The sequence below is a fragment of the Lepidochelys kempii genome, chromosome 4, assembly GCF_965140285.1.
Source record: "Lepidochelys kempii isolate rLepKem1 chromosome 4, rLepKem1.hap1, whole genome shotgun sequence".
NCBI lineage: Eukaryota > Metazoa > Chordata > Testudines > Cheloniidae > Lepidochelys > Lepidochelys kempii.
In genome coordinates, this window is record NC_136383.1 from 73,694,763 (window position 1) to 73,716,540 (window position 21,778).

General features: G+C 41.9%; 1 protein-coding gene across 7 annotated transcripts in view; it reads left to right on the forward strand.

Moving 5' to 3' along the window:
• The window catches only part of WDR17 (WD repeat domain 17), a 121,355-nt gene that overhangs the window by 64,764 nt on the left and 34,813 nt on the right, over positions 1 to 21,778 (forward strand). For all 7 annotated transcript variants that reach the window (XM_073341675.2, XM_078852511.1, XM_073341679.2 and 4 more), the window contains 7 exons: positions 3,935 to 4,186; positions 4,910 to 5,032; positions 6,759 to 6,946; positions 9,657 to 9,825; positions 11,664 to 11,755; positions 13,141 to 13,223; positions 14,379 to 14,465. In XM_073341675.2, coding sequence (XP_073197776.2) covers positions 3,935 to 4,186; positions 4,910 to 5,032; positions 6,759 to 6,946; positions 9,657 to 9,825; positions 11,664 to 11,755; positions 13,141 to 13,223; positions 14,379 to 14,465 — 994 coding nt within the window. The remainder of the gene's footprint in view (positions 1 to 3,934; positions 4,187 to 4,909; positions 5,033 to 6,758; positions 6,947 to 9,656; positions 9,826 to 11,663; positions 11,756 to 13,140; positions 13,224 to 14,378; positions 14,466 to 21,778) is intronic.

Consider the following 21,778-nt stretch of genomic DNA (forward strand, 5'->3'; position numbering starts at 1 on the left):
CTCAGCCGTGCAGAACACCATGCCATCCACAGCCTCAGAAACAACTCTGACGTCATAATCTAAAAGGCTGAAAAAGCAGGAATTGTCATCATCATGAATAGGTCGGAATATGAACAAGAGGCTGCTCGGCAGCTCTCCAACACCACTTTCTACAAGCCATTACCCTCTGATCCCTCTGAGGGTTACCAAAAGAAACTACAGCATTTGCACAAGAAGCTCCCTGAAAAAGCACAAGAAGAAATCCGCACAGACACACCCCTGGAAGCCCGACCTGGGGCATTCTATCTGCTACCCAAGATCCATAAGCCTGGAAATCCTGGGCGCCCCATCATCTCAGGCATTGGCACCCTGACAGCAGGATTGTCTGGCTATGTAGACTCCCTCTTCAGGCCCTACGCTACCAGCACTCCAAGCTATCTTCGAGACACCACTGACTTCCTGAGGAAACTACAATCCATCGGTGATCTTCCTGAAAACACCATCCTGGCCACTATGGATATAGAAGCACTCTACACCAACATTCCACACAAAGATGGACTACAAGCCATCAGGAACAGTATCCCCGATAACGTCACGGCAAACCTGGTGGCTGAACTTTGTGACTTTGTCCTCACCCATAACTATTTCACATTTGGGGACAAAGTCAAATTAGTGGCACTGCTATGGGTACCTACATGGCCCCACAGTATGCCAACATTTTTATGGCTGACTTAGAACAATGCTTCCTCAGCTCTCGTCCCCTAATGACCCTACTCTACTTGCGCTACATTGATGACATCTTCATCATCTGAACCGATGGAAAAGAAGCCCTTGAGGAATTCCACCATGATTTCAACAATTTCCATCCCACCATCAACCTCAGCCTGGACCAGTCCACACAAGAGATCCACTTCCTGGACACTGTGGTGCTAATAAGCGATGGTCACATAAACACCACCCTATACCGGAAACCTACTGACCGCTATTCCTACCTACATGCCTCCAGCTTTCACCCAGACCACAGCACACGATCCATCGTCTACAGCCAAGCTGTACGATACAACCACATTTGCTCCAACCCCTCAGACAGAGACAAACACCTACAAGATCTCTATCAAACATTCGTACAACTACAATACCTACCTGCGGAAGTGAAGAAACAAATTGACAGAGCCAGAAGAGTACCCAGAAGTCACCTACTACAGGACAGGCCCAACAAAGATAATCACAGAACGCCACTAGACATCACCTTCAGCCCCCAACTAAAATCTCTCCAACACATCATCAAGGATCTACAACCTATCCTGAAGGACGACCCATCACTCTCACAAATCTTGGGAGACAGGCCAGTCCTTGCCTACAGACAGCCCCCCAACCTGAAGCAAATACTCACCAGCAACCACACAACAGAACAACTAACCCAGGAACCTATCCTTGCAACAAAGCCCGTTGCCAACTGTGTCCGCATATCTATTCAGGGGACGCCATCATAGGGCCTAATCACGTCAGCCACACTATCAGAGGCTCGTTCACCTGCACATCTACCAATGTGATATATGCCATCATGTGCCAGCAATGCCCCTCTGCCATCTACATTGGTCAAACTGGACAGTCTCTACGTAAAAGAATAAATGGACACAAATCAGATGTCAAGAATTATAACATTCATAAACCAGTCGGAGAACACTTCAATCTCTCTGGTCACGCGATTACAGACATGAAAGTTGCGATATTACAACAAAAAAACTTCAAATCCAGACTCCAGCGAGAGACTGCTGAATTGGAATTCATTTGCAAATTGGATACAATTATCTTAGGCTTGAATAGAGACTGGGAGTGGATGTGTCATTACACAAAGTAAAACTATTTCCCCATTTTTATTTCACCACCACCCCGCCCCCCCCACTGCTCCTCGGACGTTCCTGTTAACTGCTGGAAATGGCCCACCTTGATTATCACTACAAAAGGTTTTCTCCCCCCCCCCCCCCCCGCTCTCCTGCTGGTAATAGCTCATCTTAAGTGATCACTCTCCTTACAGTATGTATGATAACACCCATTTTTTCATGTTCTGTGTGTATATAAATCTCCTTACTGTATTTTCCACTGAATGCATCCGATGAAGTGAGCTGTAGCTCACAAAAGCTTATGCTCAAACAAATTGGTTAGTCTCTAAGGTGCCACTAGTATTCCTTTTCTTTTTAAGGGATTTTAAGAAGTTCTTGGTGCTGCCAAGAGATTAAAGGAGGCTTTCCTGTCTATTTTTGAAATGTCTATAGTGGTGTTGTTAGGAGCATCAGCTGCAGTTTGTGAGAATTCCTTTTCTTGTTTGAAAAGAATTTTATCACACCAAAGGATGAGCATCACCCATGACAGAAAGAGAAACCTAATTCTCCTGTCGTAGGAAAGTGATTTGAGTTAAGAACTGAATCTGAATGCCTTTGTGGAAGAATTTAGATGCCATTATCCAAGGAGATTTCAACTTTAGTTTCATGAACAGTCTTTTAGGTACACCTCACTTTCATGTTAAGATCTATATTTTTATATTTCTGAATCTTTGAATGTTGGAATATTTGTTATACTGAACAATCACATAAATATGTATCTTATTTTTCCTTATTTCATACAAAGAAAATAAAAAAAAAATAATCCTCTGACTGAGACTATGGTTTTCACTAAGTACATGAACTTTTGAAGGCAAGCACAACAGCACCTCTTGTCACGTAGTCCTCTACCCCATGTCAACATGCTAGCTATGGGCCTGAGATGAACTAACAGAAATGTATATCAATTTATGCACCTAGTCACTGTTATCCAGTCTGACGTGTATTATTTGCCCCGGCAGCAGCAGCAACAGGTGGTGTTTAATTCTACCACATAAGTACCATACACTTCTAAGTTATAGTGTGAATTATTTTAATACTCAGAGAAAAATGTTCCCCAGTGAACAGACGTTTTGATTCAGTTTTTTAATGCTAATTGAAGTAGTTTTTGTTCTACATCAGTCAGTAAATGAAATCCATCAGAGGGATAACAGATAGCTTTTAGTGTTTGTCAAAATGTGACAAATTAATGGCATTCTTAGTTGTCAAAATTCAAAGGTAGATAAAAGCTGAATAACTTTAGAGATAATTAATTAATTCATTGTTTCTAGGGAAGTAGCACAGCATGTTTGTTTGTTTGTTTGTTTGTTTATTTTGACTAGGATACCATCACTTTGAAAAAAAAAAAAGATTTGTATTATCTGTGAGTGGGATTGTTTTTTGTAATATCAAAAATCAGCGCCAGCTTTCCATAATATGGATAATGACTATCATAACACAAGTTACTGGGCTCACTGCTGGGGTAGATGAGTGATATTTGATGAACTGATATATACTGGATGTCAGTCTAGATGATGTAAGGGTCCCTTCTGGTATCATACTCAGACTTTATTTGTTATTTATCCACTCTTGAATTTGAACAAATGATGTAACAAATATAATTGACCATTTACATTTGAAAAAAAGATTATTACTCTGATTCATTATCACTGTCTTTCTCTGGGTTTATATCACTCTTCTTTTCTTCGCTCATATTTTATTTTGTTTATGCAGATGTATTTACCTAAAACTAGCTTGCATCTGGGGCCTGATGCTGCAAACCCATGAATGAGGGTTTGCAGGATCTAAACCTGTAAACACGAACAGCCATTTCACTCTATTTTTTCCATTATTAAGATAAAAAGGAAGCAGTGGAAATGTCTGCTGGCGTCAGAACGATATTTGTTAGTAAGTGCAGCAGAGGATGTACTACTAGCTTCCGTAGTACAGCCTGTGGAAGAACCTACAGAGTGTGTTGGGGAAAAATATGGATGGTTTGCCAGCCTAAGCAGACACAACAAAACTATGCATAAATCACTGTGATTGAGAAACATTATATCTAATTTAAGGTGGTCTGTTGCCTTTTGCTTTTAAAGGTTCTAAGAGTCAGAAACATGTCCTAAGACCAGAGTCTCTTGAAGGGACAGACGAGGAAGATCCAGTGACAGCCCTGGAATGGGACCCTCTGTCGACTGACTATCTTCTTGTTGCTAATTTACATAATGGCATTCGACTAGTTGATTCTGAGTCTCTCTGCTGTATCACAGCATTTAATTTTCCTAGTGCAGCAGCATCAGTTCAGTGCTTAGCTTGGGTTCCTAGTGCTCCTGGAATGTTTATTACTGGAGGTAATCTTTTCTTATTGTTTATTGTTGAATGGTTATAAATATAGCATTGAATCTCCAAAATAAGTACTCATGTTTAATCTTTTTTATACCTCTGACTTTAATGTCAATAGAAACAGAAATATTTTAACATATTCTAGAAAAAATGAATGCATAAAAACGAAGCAAAGAAAATGACTCCAAACAGTTTTCCATATTTTGTATCTCTTTTTTCCATGAGAACAAATGACAGAGGGTTTATGGCCAGAAACTTTCCTGTTTTTTATTTTAATCCCTATAATGTTTTCTTGATGCAAGCAGCTTTGCCATGAGTTTATCAGCATGGATTACAATTGGCTGGGGGATGGGCCTTCCCCACTCCCCCGCTTCCATTTCTGTTGTTTTTGGAGCTCACTTGTTCCAATCCTTTCTCCTTTCTGAACCTGAGAGCAAAGGGGAAAATGTGGCTGAATTGTGGGAGAATTGTTGTAGTAGTAGAGAGAGAGGAAGAGTGAATGAGAGAATATTTTATGCTGTTTTGATAGGTTTACCCACTGTACTCAAAGAATGAACATCTCTAATTTAAAGTAATATTATTGTGAAGATGAGAGAGCCTGCTTGTAACATTGAATTAAATGTATAATCTTAAAATAATGTTTCACTTTTTGATTAATTGGGTGCTTAAATTATGTACATTGTTTATGCAGAAAAAACATTAATAAATGGAGCTTTTTTTTTAAATCTCAGATTCTCAGGTTGGAGTGTTACGTATTTGGAATGTTTCACGCACAACACCTATAGATAATTTTAAATTGAAGAAAACGGGATTCCATGGTTTACATGTGCTCAATTCTCCTCCAAAGAAAAAGTGTAAGTATACATTTTATTATTGTAATTCATTGCAATGGGTGCAAGTTAAAATAATATAGTCCTTTCTCTTTGTGTCTGATCCTGTACACCCTAAGCAAAACTCCCTGCCTTTGGATCTACTTCTGCAGTCCTTAATCAAAACAGCCATTTACACCAATGCATTTTTGGGCAGACTAAGTGCTATCAAATCAAACCTTTTGTTAAATTCTTTCTTATTAGGCACAGGCAGTCCCTCATGTAGGAATACTACAGTCTTGCTCCCAACCCTGGTGAAGTACGATATACGTTCTCTGTTTATAACAGATACCTCATAACAATATGCAAAGTTTGTAGCCCCTTAGAATAGCTTTATAGAGAAGGAACACAGTAAACAAGGTGAGGCAAGGTTGGTGAGATAATATCTTTTATTGGACCAACTTCTGTTGGTGAGAGAGGCAAGCTTTTGAGCTTATACAGAGATCTTTGTCTGGTTACACTTGACGCTGTCTGGAAGCTTCAAATCTTGTCACTCACACCAACAGAAGTTGGTCTAATAAAAGATATTACCTCACCCACCTTGTCTGTCTAATATCCTGGGACCAACATGGGTACAACAACATTGCATACATGTAAAGATGTGTAATGCAAGTTGTGTATTGATTCCAGTTCTCTAGCCTTAATAGATTAATAGTACAAAAATCAGAAAAGACATTTTGTTGAACACATAATCTCTTACCATGAAAGAGAGAGACTGAAAGGGAAGGTTACCTATTAGCATGTCATCCACTTTCTCCCTTTTATTCTATGAATTCTTCAAACGTCCTAGAACATGTTTTTGCACTCTTTCATCAGCCTAGAGACAGTGTTTTGAGAATGTAACTAGATTGCTGTTGCATCAAATTTAAGCTTCTTACCTCCACCTTCAAAGCTCCATATACTTATCCTCCCTTGTTCAGCACACATTGTTCCTGTCCTCTCCACACTGTTGACTTTCCCACTCTCATCTGCCTGTTTATCAATTTGTCCCATACTCATCTCCCTGCCTTCTTCTATGCAACCTCTATGCATTGTACAGCTTCCAAGTTACCAAGGCATAGACCCATATTTAAGTTCCTTTTAGAGACCCACTTCTGCCCTACTACAGAGAATGAGTCTAATTATCTTGTTGTTCCTGGTTCCTCTAACCTCTTCCTAGCTGTTTGTTTTTCCTTAGACTATGAAATCCCTTCTTGAATGTCTGTACAGCACCTAGCACATCTTGGGCATTTCCAAAAACAAATAATAAAGATGCTAATATTAGCCTTATTTAACTCCTGTTCTTCTGTTTTATGTCAGCCACCATTTTTCTACCACCAGTACCAATTCCTGTCACTTTTGTTACTGTTACCTTGATATTTTGAGGGACGCTATCAACTTAAATTTTTTGAAGAAGACTAATTTTCAAAAATTGTGGATTCTGACACAGCACCCTTTAAATGGTATAACCTGTTATTTTTTAAAAGTTTCTTGAATATTTTTCTAAGGGATTTCTCTTCTCCCCTGTTGATGTTTAGAAGGGTTTATTGGGAGACGCACAATATCAGATATACTCAGGCCCACCCTCTCACCCTGGAAACCTTCCTACTTGTCAACGTTAAATAGGCAAATGAATTTTACAAGCCCTGATGTGAAGTGATGTAATTGCTACTTGTTTTTAAATATGAAAAAAAAACAAAATATGTTAATATGTTTATATCTTTGTATTAAGCACTTTCATCACATTCTCCTACTAAAAATCATCATACATCATCTACCAGTGAGGCCGTTCCACCCCCAACTCTAACCCAAAACCAAGCATTCTCTCTTCCTCCTGGCCATGCTGTCTGCTGTTTTATGGATGGTGGAGTGGGACTTTATGACATGGGAGCCAAGAAATGGGATTTCCTTAGAGATTTGGTATGTCTCCTTTGCCTGTCCAATGTTTTGAATGAAATAATAATTATTAATATACATACAGCATTTTTATGCACAATAATCAAGGACTGAGCATAGAGCCTATAGTGTAGTGTGCAGGCAAATCAGCTTCCATAAATAAAAAGGAGCTGAAGATTTAGAAACCTTATAATAACAGCTCTAGAATGTTGAACTTAATTCTTCACTACAAAGGAAGACTGCCAAATAATGTAGGGCCCAACTTTGAACTACCTTAAAACTAATATTATTTAGTGAGGGAAATACTTCATATTTTAAGTATCAGTTTAACTCTTCCCATCTCCCCTCCTCTCTCACCTCACAAAAAAAAAGAAGTATTACTCCTTCAATAATGGATGAAGAAAAGGAGTATAATAGTTATGTGACCCTTTTTATGCTGCATGTCAATTATCCAGCTAGCACATGCTGAAAATAGTGCTGATGAGTTCACTGATGATGCTCTTAATAAACAAGGAGATAAAAAATGCAGTGTCATGTTGGATTTAAGTAAAAAACTAAAAAGGAGTATTGAGGAAAAAACAGTCTACTCAAATGAAAAACTCTTAGCAAAGCAGGCAAATAAATATTGTTTTCAAACATCTCATAGTGTGATCCTGCAGTCCATATGCAAGCAAAGCATCTAGTGAAACCAGTGAGTTATGTCTGAGTAAGCACTGTGAGAGAACCTATGAAAATGTCATAGAGAAATAGAAAGTAAAACAAAAATGTAAAACTACTAACATTACTTCATAATGTCTTTTTTCAATGATCAGGTAAGAATTAGAATTAGCAAAGCAGTTTCATGCAGCAAAATGTTGGGTCACACTGTGGGTGTGTTTGCAATGGGAAAATTCAGAAATGTAATTCTCTACTGCAGAATTACAGCTCCTTTGGTAACAACCTTGGAAGCTGTAGGATAGATAAGGCACAGGCATTTTTACTACCAGGTCATCTAATCCTGGATTATGGTACGCCACTGGTGGAGAATTACAGGTCTGGGATATTAGAAGTGTAAACAGACATTAACTGTGTATACCTTAGCTCATCCACCACTGGAGATATTCCAGGAGTTTGGTGGAACTTCACCACTTAGTGTTAGTGATTTTGTTAAAAATGGTTTTAATATTTTTAAATTAAGAAAACGAAATATAGTTTATTAAACAAAAGCTTGTTTAAATATACAGACGATTACTGTAAGTATGATTCCAGCATCCATCCATGTCCATGAAAATGGAAGCAGAAATGGGAAACCAGAAAAGAAACTGTTAGAATTCTTGCTGATTTAATCTGTAAGCAGCCAGTTTGTTTATTTCCATTTTTATGGAAACAGACATTATGTCTGAAAACAAAATAAGGGTTTGAAAAGAATGCTTTGGAACTTTCTCTACAACTTATTTTTTCACAAGTCCATTTTCGCAAGAGCAAAAGGTGTCCAGCTACTGAGAATAGTACCTTAGAACTTTCATGTCAATTTCACATACTTGTTTTCCAAAAAGGTCATAAAACAAACACATTTGGAAGAAAAAGAACATAACATAAGAAAATTGAATTTTAAAATAGAAATGACTTCGCATTTAGGTACAGCCCAATTAATAACACTTCAGTCATAATGACTGATGCACAAAGCCAAATTCTGCTCATTTACACCTGTGCAATTCTACAGGGGGTTGGCAGTGTTAATTTCCCCAGTGTGCACAGGTGCTGCTTGGAGCAGAATTTGACCTGTGGCATATTCTATTTTGCTGGGTTTTTTTTAATCCTTTGGAATGAGAGAGAGAGAGAGAGGAGAGATCCAGATGCTTATTATACCTTTTACTATTAACTGATTAGCTGAAAAGTATGGCTCTGTTGGAGCCTGTAGTTGGTTTGGTAGGTTTTATTTTAGTGTCTTGCATTCAAGTGAAGGATCATTAGCTTTTTCTGTTATATTTTTCACTCACATAGTTTTCAGTTACTTAAAACTCAGCAATTCATTTGCTTTGTAGTAAGACTTCTAAAGAAAATATAATGGTGAAAATAGGTTAAACATTTTTTTTAAAATCTAGAAATAAAAAAAGTGTTTTTGGCAATTTAAGGAATTAGCTCTCAACCTTTCAAGACCACTGTACCCTTTTCAGGAGTCTGGTTTGTCTTGTGTACCCGAAATTTCACCTCACTTAAAAACTGCTTGCTTACAAAATCAGATGTAAAAATACAAAAGTGTCACAGAACACTGTTACTGAGAAATTGCTTACTTTCTCATTTTTACCATAGAATTATAAAATAAATCAATTGGAATATAAATATTGTACGTACATTCTAGTGTGTAGTATATAGAACAGTATGAACAAGTCATTGTCTCTATGAAATTTTAGTTTGTACTGGCTTCACTATTGCTTTTTATGTAACTTGTTGTAAAACCAGGCAAATATCTAGATGAGCTGGTGTATCCTCTGGAAGACCGCTGCGTACTCTATGGGGTATATGTACCTCACGTTGAGAATGACTGGTTTAAGGGACTATGTAAATCTCTAAATTGCATGCTAAAATATTAATATAAAATGTTAATATAGACATAAAGATGTTAGAGAACTACAGTAAAGAGGAGTTAAAACTACAGAAAATAGGGTTAGTTTATCAATTAAATCAACTGTGTTCATGTAAGAAATAAATCTTTAATGTACTAGTACTCATTGTTTTTATTCTCTCATTTTAGGGACATATTGAAACCATCTTTGACTGTAAATTCAAACCCAATAACCCTGATCTTCTAGCTACAGCATCATTTGATGGGACAATAAAAGTTTGGGATATAAACACTTTAACAGCAGTCTACACCTCACCTGGGAATGAAGGGGTCATTTATTCTCTTTCTTGGGCTCCAGGTAAGAGTATTTGATTTTAGGCATAAATATTGTTATATGATGATTGAAATTTCCTGCACAAAATGCAGTTGATCTGATGAATTCAAGTAAATGCTCATGTAATTCTCAAGTTGGCAAGCTGGAATGTACATGCTATTCTGTGGAGCTGTCCATCTGTAAGGAAGAATCCTTCCCTCTCCTCAGCATCTATTTGTAAAATGCCCTGACTGCACCACAACCAGGGCATTTTTGCTTCACTGGAGTGGAGGCAGGATTTGAGAAACCTGTGCAAGGGCTTTCTTCATGTGTTCATTGTGGATCTGAAGGGGAGAGGCTACCTACCAACAACAGTTGATCTTAGTGATCCTCTGGGAGATGTGTCCCCAAGCCCATCTAAGGGTGCTGTTCAGTGCTTTTAACTTAGGCAAAACTCCCATTGACTACAGTGTCAGTTTTGCCAAACTGCTGAAAAGGGCCCTTTGGGGGAATCTTCCTCAAAATATCATGTCCACATAGCTATGCTTGCTGCTAGAGAGTCTTCCGGGAACAGGAGGATGAATCTTTCCCTATCCAACAGAGCAACAGCAGAGCTCTTCTGTAATTACGACAACAGCCTCAAATCTGCAGCAGTTACTGCTTAGGTCCTGCCAACCACTCCTTCACCCTTACACAGGGTGACTGGAATCCCCCATTCTTTTCTTTATGCCCTGCATTAGTAGTACTAGGAGATAGGTCATTATCAAAAACAAATAACATACAATAGAAACGTATTTGTAATTTGATTTGTGGGAAAGAAATAACTTTATCTGAAAGAGAAAATGTTGATCCCTTTCCACTTTTTGGCTTGCATCATCCCCCAAATTCATTAGCTCCCACATGTACAATATTTGCCAACATTTGGATTTGATCTGGAGAAAGAACTTTGAACATACTGATTTCTCTTTTGCCTCCTCCATAACTCCACCTACTTGAATATCTTTTCTGCTCCCCGGGGTCCCTCTCCAGATTTTCTCCTCTTAGCCCCTTAAGTATAATCCAAAATTTATTGTTTCTACATCGTATGGGTGTTTTCTATATGAGACATGCATGGTTAACAGCAGCAGTTTCTGTTCTGGGATTGAGTCACAATGGTGAGGAAGTGGAGTCTTGTGGTTCTGTGCCTTAATTCCCCATTGTAGAATATGTACAGTAATGATTCCCTACATCGTAGGAGTACTGTGAAGATGAATTCACAAATGTGTTTGAAGTACTCAGGTATTACAGTGATGGGGACCTATAAGGATAGATAGTAGTGGAATCTGATGGTCCAAGACTGGAAGTAATTTAAAAAGAAAAGTGATTGCTCAAGTGTCCTCACATCTGTCCTATGTGTGCCCAACTATGAGAGAGAGAGAGCACTTTTTCTGCTGTGTTCTGCTGTTCAGACAGGTTTAAAGTGAAACTACATAATTTTATGCAGATGCTTTAAGCACTAGACATTGTGGGGCATTTACAGTTTCAAAGAAAGCCTGTGGACAACTAACTGCTGTCAGGTGTTACATCTTGTCCTCTCTCTGCATTCAATGCAGGGGGTTGGGATGGGAGTTGAGCTCGTGTTTGCAACCAGTCAGCGTCTACCTTGCACAGCGGTGCTTACAGTAGGAGGGTAGAACACACAAGGCTTTTGTTGGAACTGCTGCTTCTGAACTAGTGTCAAATCCCCTGCAAATGCTGGGCTCAAATTGTGAGGGTACGTTGCTAATCTGCTGTTGCTATCATATGGTTATGTATTTCTTTAATTAAAATGAAAAATTATATATGTAAAAATAACACTGACCCTGTACTCATTATAATGTGTCTCTCATGTCTGTTCCTCAAAGGGGATTTGAACTGTATAGCTGGTGCAACCTCCAGGAATGGTGGTTTTATCTGGGATGTCCCTAGAGGCAAAATGGTAACCCGGTTCAGTGAGGTGAGATGCGTTTATTTTGCTTGGTTTCTTAAATGTAAGCTAGTGGCTCCATCTAGTGCTCATCTAGATAAAGCTGGATCAGTGTTTGTATGTTTTAAAGAGGTATTTAACTTAACTTAAAAATATAGCCAAGTTTATTACACCCAGTCTGAGCTCTGGAACAGGTACAACTCACTTCCTTAAATTGGTTTTGTGACATGCTAGGATCCATCACTTCAATATCATTGCTTTACTAGTGACTTACAGAGGATCCAAAAGCAAAGAGGAATATTTCCTCTCAAAAGCGCACACATTCTATTTTATTCTAGTCTATTTTATTAATCTTTGGACTCAAAAATATATCAAAATATAATGTGGTAGTGATGATTGCTAACAGATATAAAACTGAGGTTTAATTTTTAGTCCTAAGGCCTCACTCCAGAATGACAATGCTGCATTAGCAGTGCACTGTGAATTAATTATTGATTTAGACCAATGTTTCCCAAACTGGGGATGCCTGGCAGGCTTTACCTGAACAAGCGGCGTCCCCAGTTTGGGAAACACTGAGTTAGACTTATAAAAAGCTGTAATAAGTGCCCCTCTTATGGGCTTGCATTACTTGGAATCTTAGTGGTGGTCAGTACAGCACTGATGTAATTTGCTCCTGGGATAAAGCTCTGTTTAATAAACTGGTTGCATCATTTTGCATTAACTTCATTTTCCAAGTGGTCTCAATGTGTAGCCCCATGTAGACCGCCTTACAGCAATCTAATCTGGAGGTGACAAAGACATGGATAACTGTGGTAAACTCAGCATCAGAGAAAGAAAAAAGTTGTCTTCTTCTCAGCAGACACAGATGGAAAAATAAAGTTCTTGACCACAGATGCCACTTAGGCATCCAGAAGTAGCCCAAGATCTAAAAACACGCCTAGTGTGCACACCTGTGTTACAAGTTACCTTTCCTCAGTGAGTGGTGTTGATATATATTCCACCAACTTTTCTAGCTGCTTCACACAGACCACTAACTTTCTCAATCTTGTCCAAGTTAAGTACCCAGCAGCCAGCTAACCCCCAGCCAAGTTCATATGGACACAAAGTGCTCACTCTGCAGTTGTGACTCTCTGATCCTGTAGAAGGTTCTGGAGCAGGCCTACCCACAGCATAGTTTAGAGTATCTGGGGATCACTAGAGCACAGTGGGACTCCAGCCGCACTCCCTTTTTCCTGGTCACATAGCCTTCATGGCCCAACAAGGCTAGGGCCTCATTACTGTGTAAAAGTGCAGTGTATATACGGTACTTAGGGAAATGGAGCTGAATCCTACTTGCAAAACCACAGAGAAGTCAGTAACTAAGAGAAAAGGGGGTGAATTATTTCTTATTGATAGGTATTTTGCATTTTTTGAAGCATGGAAAGAATGGAATCTTCTGCATTGCCTGGAGTCATAAAGATTCCAAAAGAATAGCGACCTGCAGTGGTGACGGATTCTGGTGAGTGTCATGTTGAAAAGCAATCCGGTATTTGGGCAGGTGAACTTTGATAGCACCGTATATTTAATGTTTAAGATCTTGGCATAAATAACTATTGGATGTGTTCTGCTTATATATATTAATATAAAGTTACATAGCACTACATCAACAGCAGACAACACAGTAGCAACAGATGCATATATCATGCCACTTGCTAACAAAAATGCAGTATTGTTTCATGTTAATGGTATGTGCACTACGGCTTGCATTATGATCAAGCAGGCGTAGGTATGGAACTCTAGTTCCCCCTAGCTGTGAAGAGACAAAAGGAGGTGTGGCCAAGGAGAACATGAGAATGTTCAGGCACAGTGGAACCATTTCCTTAATGTTTGTTGGTTGGTGTCACACTTGCCTAGGGAAGTTATGGAAGCTCCTTCACTGGAGGTTTCCAAAAGAGGCTGGATAGCCATCTGTCTTGGATGGTTTGGACACAACAAATCCTGCATGTTGGCAGGGTGTTAGATTAGATGACCCTTGTGCAGGGGTGGAAGTAAGGCGGTACGGGTTGGTACTGGTAAAAAGTGGTCGGTGGTACCAGCCCGTACCACTAACTTTAAAGCACTGCCATGGCAGCGCTTTAAGGACCTTGCTTAAAGCGCTGCTGCTGCAGCACTTGAACATCATTGCCCCTTTTGCCACCCCCCGGGCTGCTGACAGGAGGGGGCCAAAAGGAGCAGCTGCCCCGGGGCCGGCGATTTAAAAGGGCCTGGGGCTCCAGCCACAGCTGCCGCTACTGCCCAGCCGCGCCCTGCCTGGTGCCCCACCCCTTCTGGGAGGGCTGGAGCTGGCCCCCGTACTGGTAAGAGTTCAATTTTACTTTCACCCCTGCCCTTGTGGTTCCTTCTAATCCTACGGTTCTATGATCTTATGTCTCTAAGGAAAGGTATACTACCTCTAACCAGCCCTTGTATTTGGGGAAGCACAAGGACTATAACTGTGGCCTTTGTGGGGGCTGCAAAGATGGGAAGCCTTCTTCTGTTCTTCCTTCACTTGTGCACTTCTGCAATCTGACTCCTTATGTTGATTATAGATGCACATAAAATCAATTTTGACCTCGGTTGTCCTACTGAGTATGTTGGGTTTTTTTTCTTATTACCATATTGTAATTGATTTCAGTATTATTCGAACTATTGATGGCAAAGTTCTTCACAAGTACAAACATCCAGCTGCAGTTTTTGGTTGTGATTGGAGCCAAAACAACAAGTGAGTAATAGTTAATTGAATTAATTAATTAACAACATTTACAGCTTACATGAATGACCATCAAGATAATGCAAAGGTATTTAAAATGTGATATCAGTGTATTGACCTAGTTTTGTAAAGGCAAAGAATCCTGGGACCATACTGTAAAAGGCCAATTTACTCTTTCTTATTTATAGACATTATTATTTAACATGAGCTACACTGCCATCCTTGATGTGCAGTTCTGTCTCAATAATAGGACTGTAAAAATATCATTAAATGTCAATCTGGGTGCTGAGGATAACTTCAAATTCTTTTCCTTATGCAGCATCGCCAGTAATATAAAATCTGCAGACCAAATATTCTGCCCTCATTGAAGGCAGTGGGGATACAGGTATAAAAGACATGTTTGGCCTTTAGATCTTGTGTTACTGGTGATGATGTATGAGAAGAAAAGAACTCCACTTCGCTCTGAAATCTGCAGGGCTAGGAGCATGGAAGTCAGTGAGAGACCCAATGCCATGCTTATGAGCCATTTTTCAGAGTAGACCTGCACTGCAAGTCTACTTTGGGGTGCAACGGGAGGCAGAGTGGGACAGGAACCAGTGGCTTGGCTTCCAGAAGAGGAGAGTCTTCAAGACTGTGAGTTTTTTGAAAAAGCTCATGTCACGGTTCCTCCCCCACTCTGAACTCTAGGGTACAGATGTGGGGACCTGCATGAAAAACCTCCTAAGCTTATCTTTACCAGCTTAGGTCAAAACTTCCCCAAGGTACAAAATATTACACCTTGGACTGGCCGCTACCACCACCAAACTAATACTGGTTACTGGGGAAGAGCTGTTTGGACGCGTCCTTCCCCCCAAAATACTTCCCAAAACCTTGCACCCCACTTCCTGGACAAGGTTTGGTAAAAAGCCTCACCAATTTGCTTAGGTGACTACAGATCCAGACCCTTGGATCTTAAGAACACTGAACAATCCTCCCAACACTTGCACCCCCCTTTTCCTGGGAAATGTTGGATAAAAAGCCTCACCAATTTGCATAGGTGACCACAGACCCAAACCCTTGGATCTGAGAACAATGAAAAAGCATTCAGTGTTTTACAAGAAGACTTTTAATAAAAAATAGAAGTAAATAGAAATAAAGAAATCCCCCCTGTAAAATCAGGATGGTAGATATCTTACAGGGTAATTAGATTCAAAAACATAGAGAACCCCTCTAGGCAAAACCTTAAGTTACAAAAAAGATACACAGACAGAAATAGTTATTCTATTCAGCACAATTCTTTTCTCAGCCATTTAAAGAAATCATAATCTAACACATACCTAGCTAGATTACTTACTAAAAGTTCTAAGACTCCATTCCTGTTCTGTCCCCGGCCAAGACGACTACAGACAGACACAGACCCTTTGTTTCTCTCCCTCCTCCCAGCTTTTGAAAGTATCTTGTCTCCTCATTGGTCATTTTGGTCAGGTGCCAGCGAGGTTACCTTTAGCTTCTTAACCCTTTACAGGTGAGAGGAGCTTTCCCCTGGCCAGGAGGGATTTCAAAGGGGTTTACCCTTCCCTTCATATTTATGACACGCCCCCCAAATCTCAGCTAGGGTGAAACACTGGCTGGGATTTCTTCCTGGAGCTCTAGGAAAACAGAGTTAATACGACACATGCATCTCTAAATATACTACCAAGTACATAAAGACTAACAATATTTTCCACATCTCAAGGACAATTTTAACCAGTTGATTCTGGGAAACTTTTACGGGAGAGTGCATCAGCCACTTTGTTAGAAGCTCCTGAGATGCGTTGGATGTCGAAATCAAAATCTTGGAGAGCTAAACTCCACCGAAGAAGTTTTTTGTTAGTTTCTTTGACGGTGTGAAGCCACTTTAGTGCAGCATGGTCGGTTTGCAGGTGGAAACGCCGTCCCCAAACATATGGGCGTAGCTTTTCCAGAGCGTAGACAATGGCATAACATTCTTTTTCAGTGACTGACCAGTTGCTTTCCCTCTCAGATAGTTTTTTGCTGAGAAACACTACAAGGTGGAATTCTTGATCAGGTCCTTTCTGCATTAAAACTGCTCCCACACCACGCTCGGATGCATCTGTGGTTACTAGGAACGGTTTGTCAAAGTCTGGGGCCCTTAGTACAGGGTCAGACATGAGTGTCGCTTTAAGCTTGTTAAAGGCCTTCTGACACTTTCCGGTCCACTGAACAGCATTTGGCTGTTTCTTTTTGGTTAGGTCTGTCAGTGGGGCAGCGATTTGGCTGTAGTGCAGTACAAATCGTCTGTAATAACCGGCCAAGCCTAAGAAGGATTGAACCTGTTTCTTTGACTTTGGGACAGGCCACTTTTGGATAGCATCCACTTTGGCCTGTAGGGGGCTGATAGTTCCTTGACCCACCTGGTGTCCAAGGTAAGTCACTCTGTTTAGGCCTATTTGACACTTCTTAGCCTTAACAGTTAGTCCTGCCTCCCTTATGCGCTCAAGGACTTTTTGTAGATGTTCCAGGTGGTCTGCCCAGGAATCCGAAAATATGGCCACATCGTCAAGGTAGGCGACTGCATATTCTCCTAATCCCGCTAGGAGACCATCTACAAGTCTTTGGAAAGTGGCGGGTGCATTTCGCAGCCCGAAAGGGAGTACATTAAATTCATACAGCCCGAGATGTGTGATGAAGGCTGACCTTTCCTTGGCAGATTCATCTAGCGGTACCTGCCAGTACCCCTTGGTTAAGTCCAAGGTAGAGATGAACTGGGCCCGTCCCAGTTTCTCTAATAGTTCATCAGTGCGTGGCATTGGATAGTTGTCTGGGCGAGTTACAGCATTTAGCTTACGGTAGTCCACGCAAAAACGTATTTCCCCATCTGGTTTGGGAACTAGAACCACTGGAGATGCCCATGCACTTTCAGAGGGGCGGATTACACCCATCTGTAACATATCCTGGATCTCCCGTTCTATAGCAGTTTTAGCTGGAGGAGACATCCGGTAAGGGTGGACCCTAATTGGGTGAGCATTACCTGTGTCAATGGAGTGGTATGCCCGTTCAGTCAGTCCTGGGGTGGCTGAGAACGTTGGCGCGTAGCTAGTGCACAGCTCCTGGATCTGCTGTCGCTGCATACGCCCAAGGGTCATGGAGAGGTTCACCTCTTCCACACCACCAGCACATTTCCCTTCGTAATAGACACCTTCAGGCCACTCAGTGTCGTCTCCTCCCTGGGCTGTAAACTGACAAACCTTTAATTCTCTGGAATAAAAGGGCTTTAGAGAATTAATATGGTACACCTTAGGCTTTCGGTTGGAGGTGGGGAATGCTATGAGATAATTAACAGCTCCCAGGCGCTCCTGGACCACGAATGGCCCTTCCCACGATGCTTCCATTTTATGGGCCTGGAGCGCCTTTAAGACCATGACCTGGTCTCCTACTTTGAAGGAACGCTCTCTGGCATGTTTATCATACCAGGCTTTTTGCTCTTTTTGAGCATCCTGTAAGTTTTCTCTAGCAAGGGCTAAAGAGGTTCGGAGGGTGTTTTGTAGGTTGGTTACAAAGTCCAGAATGTTAGTTCCTGGAGAAGGTGTAAATCCCTCCCATTGCTGCTTCACCAACTGCAATGGCCCCTTAACCTCACGGCCATATACAAGTTCAAATGGGGAAAACCCTAAACTGGGATGTGGTACAGCTCTGTAGGCAAAGAGCAACTGCTGTAATACTAGGTCCCAATCATTGGAGTGCTCATTTACGAATTTACGTATCATGGCCCCCAAAGTTCCATTAAACTTCTCCACCATGCCATTTGTTTGATGATGGTAAGGAGTGGCAACCAAGTGATTTACCCCATGAGCTTCCCAAAGGTTTTCCATAGTTCCTGCCAGGAAATTAGTCCCTGCATCTGTGAGGATGTCGGAGGGCCAACCTACCCTGGCAAAAATGTCTGCTAGTGCCTGGCACACACTTTTAGCCCTGGTGTTGCTTAGAGCTACTGCTTCCGGCCATCGGGTGGCAAAATCCATGAAAGTCAGTATGTACTGCTTTCCTCTGGGTGTCTTTTTCGGAAAAGGACCCAGAATATCCACAGCTACTCGCTGAAATGGAACTTCAATGATGGGGAGTGGCTGGAGAGGGGCTTTGACCTGGTCTTGGGGTTTTCCCACTCTTTGGCACACCTCACAAGACTGGACATAGGTAGAAACATCCTTGCCCATTCCCTCCCAGTGGAATGACCCCCCCAAACGGTCTTTGGTCCTGTTCATCCCAGCATGGCCACTAGGGTGATCATGGGCTAAGCTCAAGAGCTTGGCCCGGTATTTAGTTGGAACTACCAACTGTCTCTGAGGATGCCAGTCTTCCTGGTGTCCACCAGAAAGAGTTTCCTTGTATAAAAGTCCTCTTTCTACAACAAACCTGGATCGATTAGAAGAGCTGAGAGGCGGTGGGTTGCTCCGTGCCGCCGTCCAAGCTCTCTGGAGGCTTTCATCTGCTTCCTGTTCGGTCTGGAACTGTTCCCTTGATGCTGGAGACATCAGTTCCTCATGGGATTGTGGACCTAGGCTTGGTCCCTCTGGAAGCGATATAGGGGATGGAGCTGTTTCTGTTGACTGTGAACCGCGCTCCGCTGGTGCACTATGTTGGGATTCAGGCTCCGGCTGAGCCTCTTGTGTAGGGTTATCGGCTGCTGCCAGTTCAGGTTCGGTGGGGCCCTCTGGTGTTGAGGTTGCAAGTACTGGATTCAGTGCTGGCACGGGGTCTGGTGTTGGTTGTTTGGCTGGTTCCGGTTCTGGGACTGGTTCCGTCTGGGTCTCTGGGACTGGATCCACTACTGCTGTTGCAGACATTGGCCTGGGGTCCGGGTCCATCACCTCTGACCGGGCCCTGATAGAAGTTTCCGGAACAGAGCTAGGCCCCACGGCTTGTTTAGCCTGGCTGCGGGTGACCGTTCCCACCCTCTTGGCCTGCTTCACGTGATTGGCCAAGTCTTCCCCCAACAGCATGGGGATGGGATAATCATCATAGACTGCAAAAGTCCACATTCCTGACCAGCCCTTGTACTGGACAGGCAACTTGGCTGTAGGCAAATTGAAAGAGTTGGACTTGAAGGGTTGAATCGTCACTTGGATCTCTGGGTTGATTAAATTGGGGTCCACTAAGGAAGCATGGATAGCTGACACTTGTGCTCCGGTGTCCCTCCACGCGGTGACCTTCTTCCCGCCCACACTCACAGTTTCCCTCCGTTCCAAGGGTATCTGGGAGGTATCTGGGCCTGTGGACCTCTGGTGTGATTCCGGTGCAATGAACTGTAATCTGTTGGGGTTCTTGGGGCAGTTGGCCTTTACATGCCCCAGCTCATTACACTTAAAACATCGTCCAGCTGACGGGTCACTGGGGCGAGGAGGGTTGCTGGAGAACAGGGTGGTGGGATGATAAGGGGTCTGGAGGGTTCTTTGGGAGGTAGGTGGGGCTTTGGGCGGCCCCCGGTAATAGGGTGTGGTCTGGGGTGGTCCCTTCTGGTCTCCGCTCCAACTGCGACCAGTTTTCTTCTTCTCTGCCACCTCCACCCATCTGGCTCCAATCTCTCCTGCCTCAATTACAGTTTTGGGTTTCCCATCTAGGATGTATCTTTCTATTTCCTCAGGAACACCCTCTAAGAATTGTTCCATTTGCATTAGGAAGGGCAAATTTACTGGAGATTCAACACTTGCTCCTGATATCCAGGCATCCCAATGTTTCACAATGTGGTAGGCATGTCGGGTAAATGACACGTCTGGTTTCCACCTTAGGGCTCGGAACCTCCGACGAGACTGCTCGGGTGTTATCCCCATTCTGACTCTCGCCTTGGATTTAAACAGTTCATACTTGTTCATATGTTCTTTAGGCATTTCAGCTGCCACCTCAGCTAAGGGTCCACTGAACTGCGGCCTCAGCTCTACCATGTATTGGTCAGTAGAGATGTTGTACCCAAGGCAGGCCCTTTCGAAGTTTTCTAAGAAGGCCTCAGTATCATCACCTGCCTTGTAGGTGGGGAACTTTCTGGGATGGGAAGTGGTATCTGGAGAAGGATTGCTAGGGTTTGTTGGTATATTCTGCTGGGCCTTTATCCTCGCCATCTCCTCCACATGCTTCCTTGCCTCCATTTCCCTCTTGTGGGCAGCCTCCTGTACCTCCTTCTTCAGCCGCATGAGTTCTATCTGTCTTTCATGTTCCCTTTGTTTTTCCTCAGCCTGAAATTTGGCTAATTCCAGCTGTAGTCGAGCTGAGGATTTGGCCATTCTAACCTCTCTGTTTTTAACTAACTTTACACCCGAGGTTTAGAAATAAACAAACAAAACGTGGCTGTAAAATTTTGCTGTGCTGGAATAGAATACCTATTCTCTGATAGTGATTGTCAGCCTACAGAAAAAGACAATTCCCTTGTCTCTGCTCTGGGCCCAAATTAAAGCAAAAAACCTCCAACTACTTGGAAACCTGCTTACCCAGCCCAAAGAAAAAAAAAATTTCTTTTCAAACCTGTGCTCCTTGTAAAACAAAAAAAAATCAAAATCCTAAAAAAAACCCTGCCACTTTTGTCTCCAGGCAAATGGGTAGAGCACACACCCCCTATTTACTTTTAGGAAGAAAAGAAAAAAAAAACCTCTGGGTTGGAAGACTGTGAATTTCCCTGCAGGAGTTAAGTACCCTGCCTCCAGGCAAAGAAAACCTGCAATTCACAAGATAATCCCCTTTTGTCTCTGCTTGGCCACAAAGCAGAGAGAAACCAAGCTGCTTTCAGTTTCAAAGCTGCTTCCTGGACTTCCTAAAAATTCCTTTTTAAAATCTGTATTTCTAGTTCAAAAAATCTCAACTGGATCTCAAAATGATTTCAGGTTAATCCCACCACTGTGCCACCATGTCACGGTTCCTCCCCCACTCTGAACTCTAGGGTACAGATGTGGGGACCTGCATGAAAAACCTCCTAAGCTTATCTTTACCAGCTTAGGTCAAAACTTCCCCAAGGTACAAAATATTACACCTTGGACTGGCCGCTACCACCACCAAACTAATACTGGTTACTGGGGAAGAGCTGTTTGGACGCGTCCTTCCCCCCAAAATACTTCCCAAAACCTTGCACCCCACTTCCTGGACAAGGTTTGGTAAAAAGCCTCACCAATTTGCTTAGGTGACTACAGATCCAGACCCTTGGATCTTAAGAACACTGAACAATCCTCCCAACACTTGCACCCCCCTTTTCCTGGGAAATGTTGGATAAAAAGCCTCACCAATTTGCATAGGTGACCACAGACCCAAACCCTTGGATCTGAGAACAATGAAAAAGCATTCAGTGTTTTACAAGAAGACTTTTA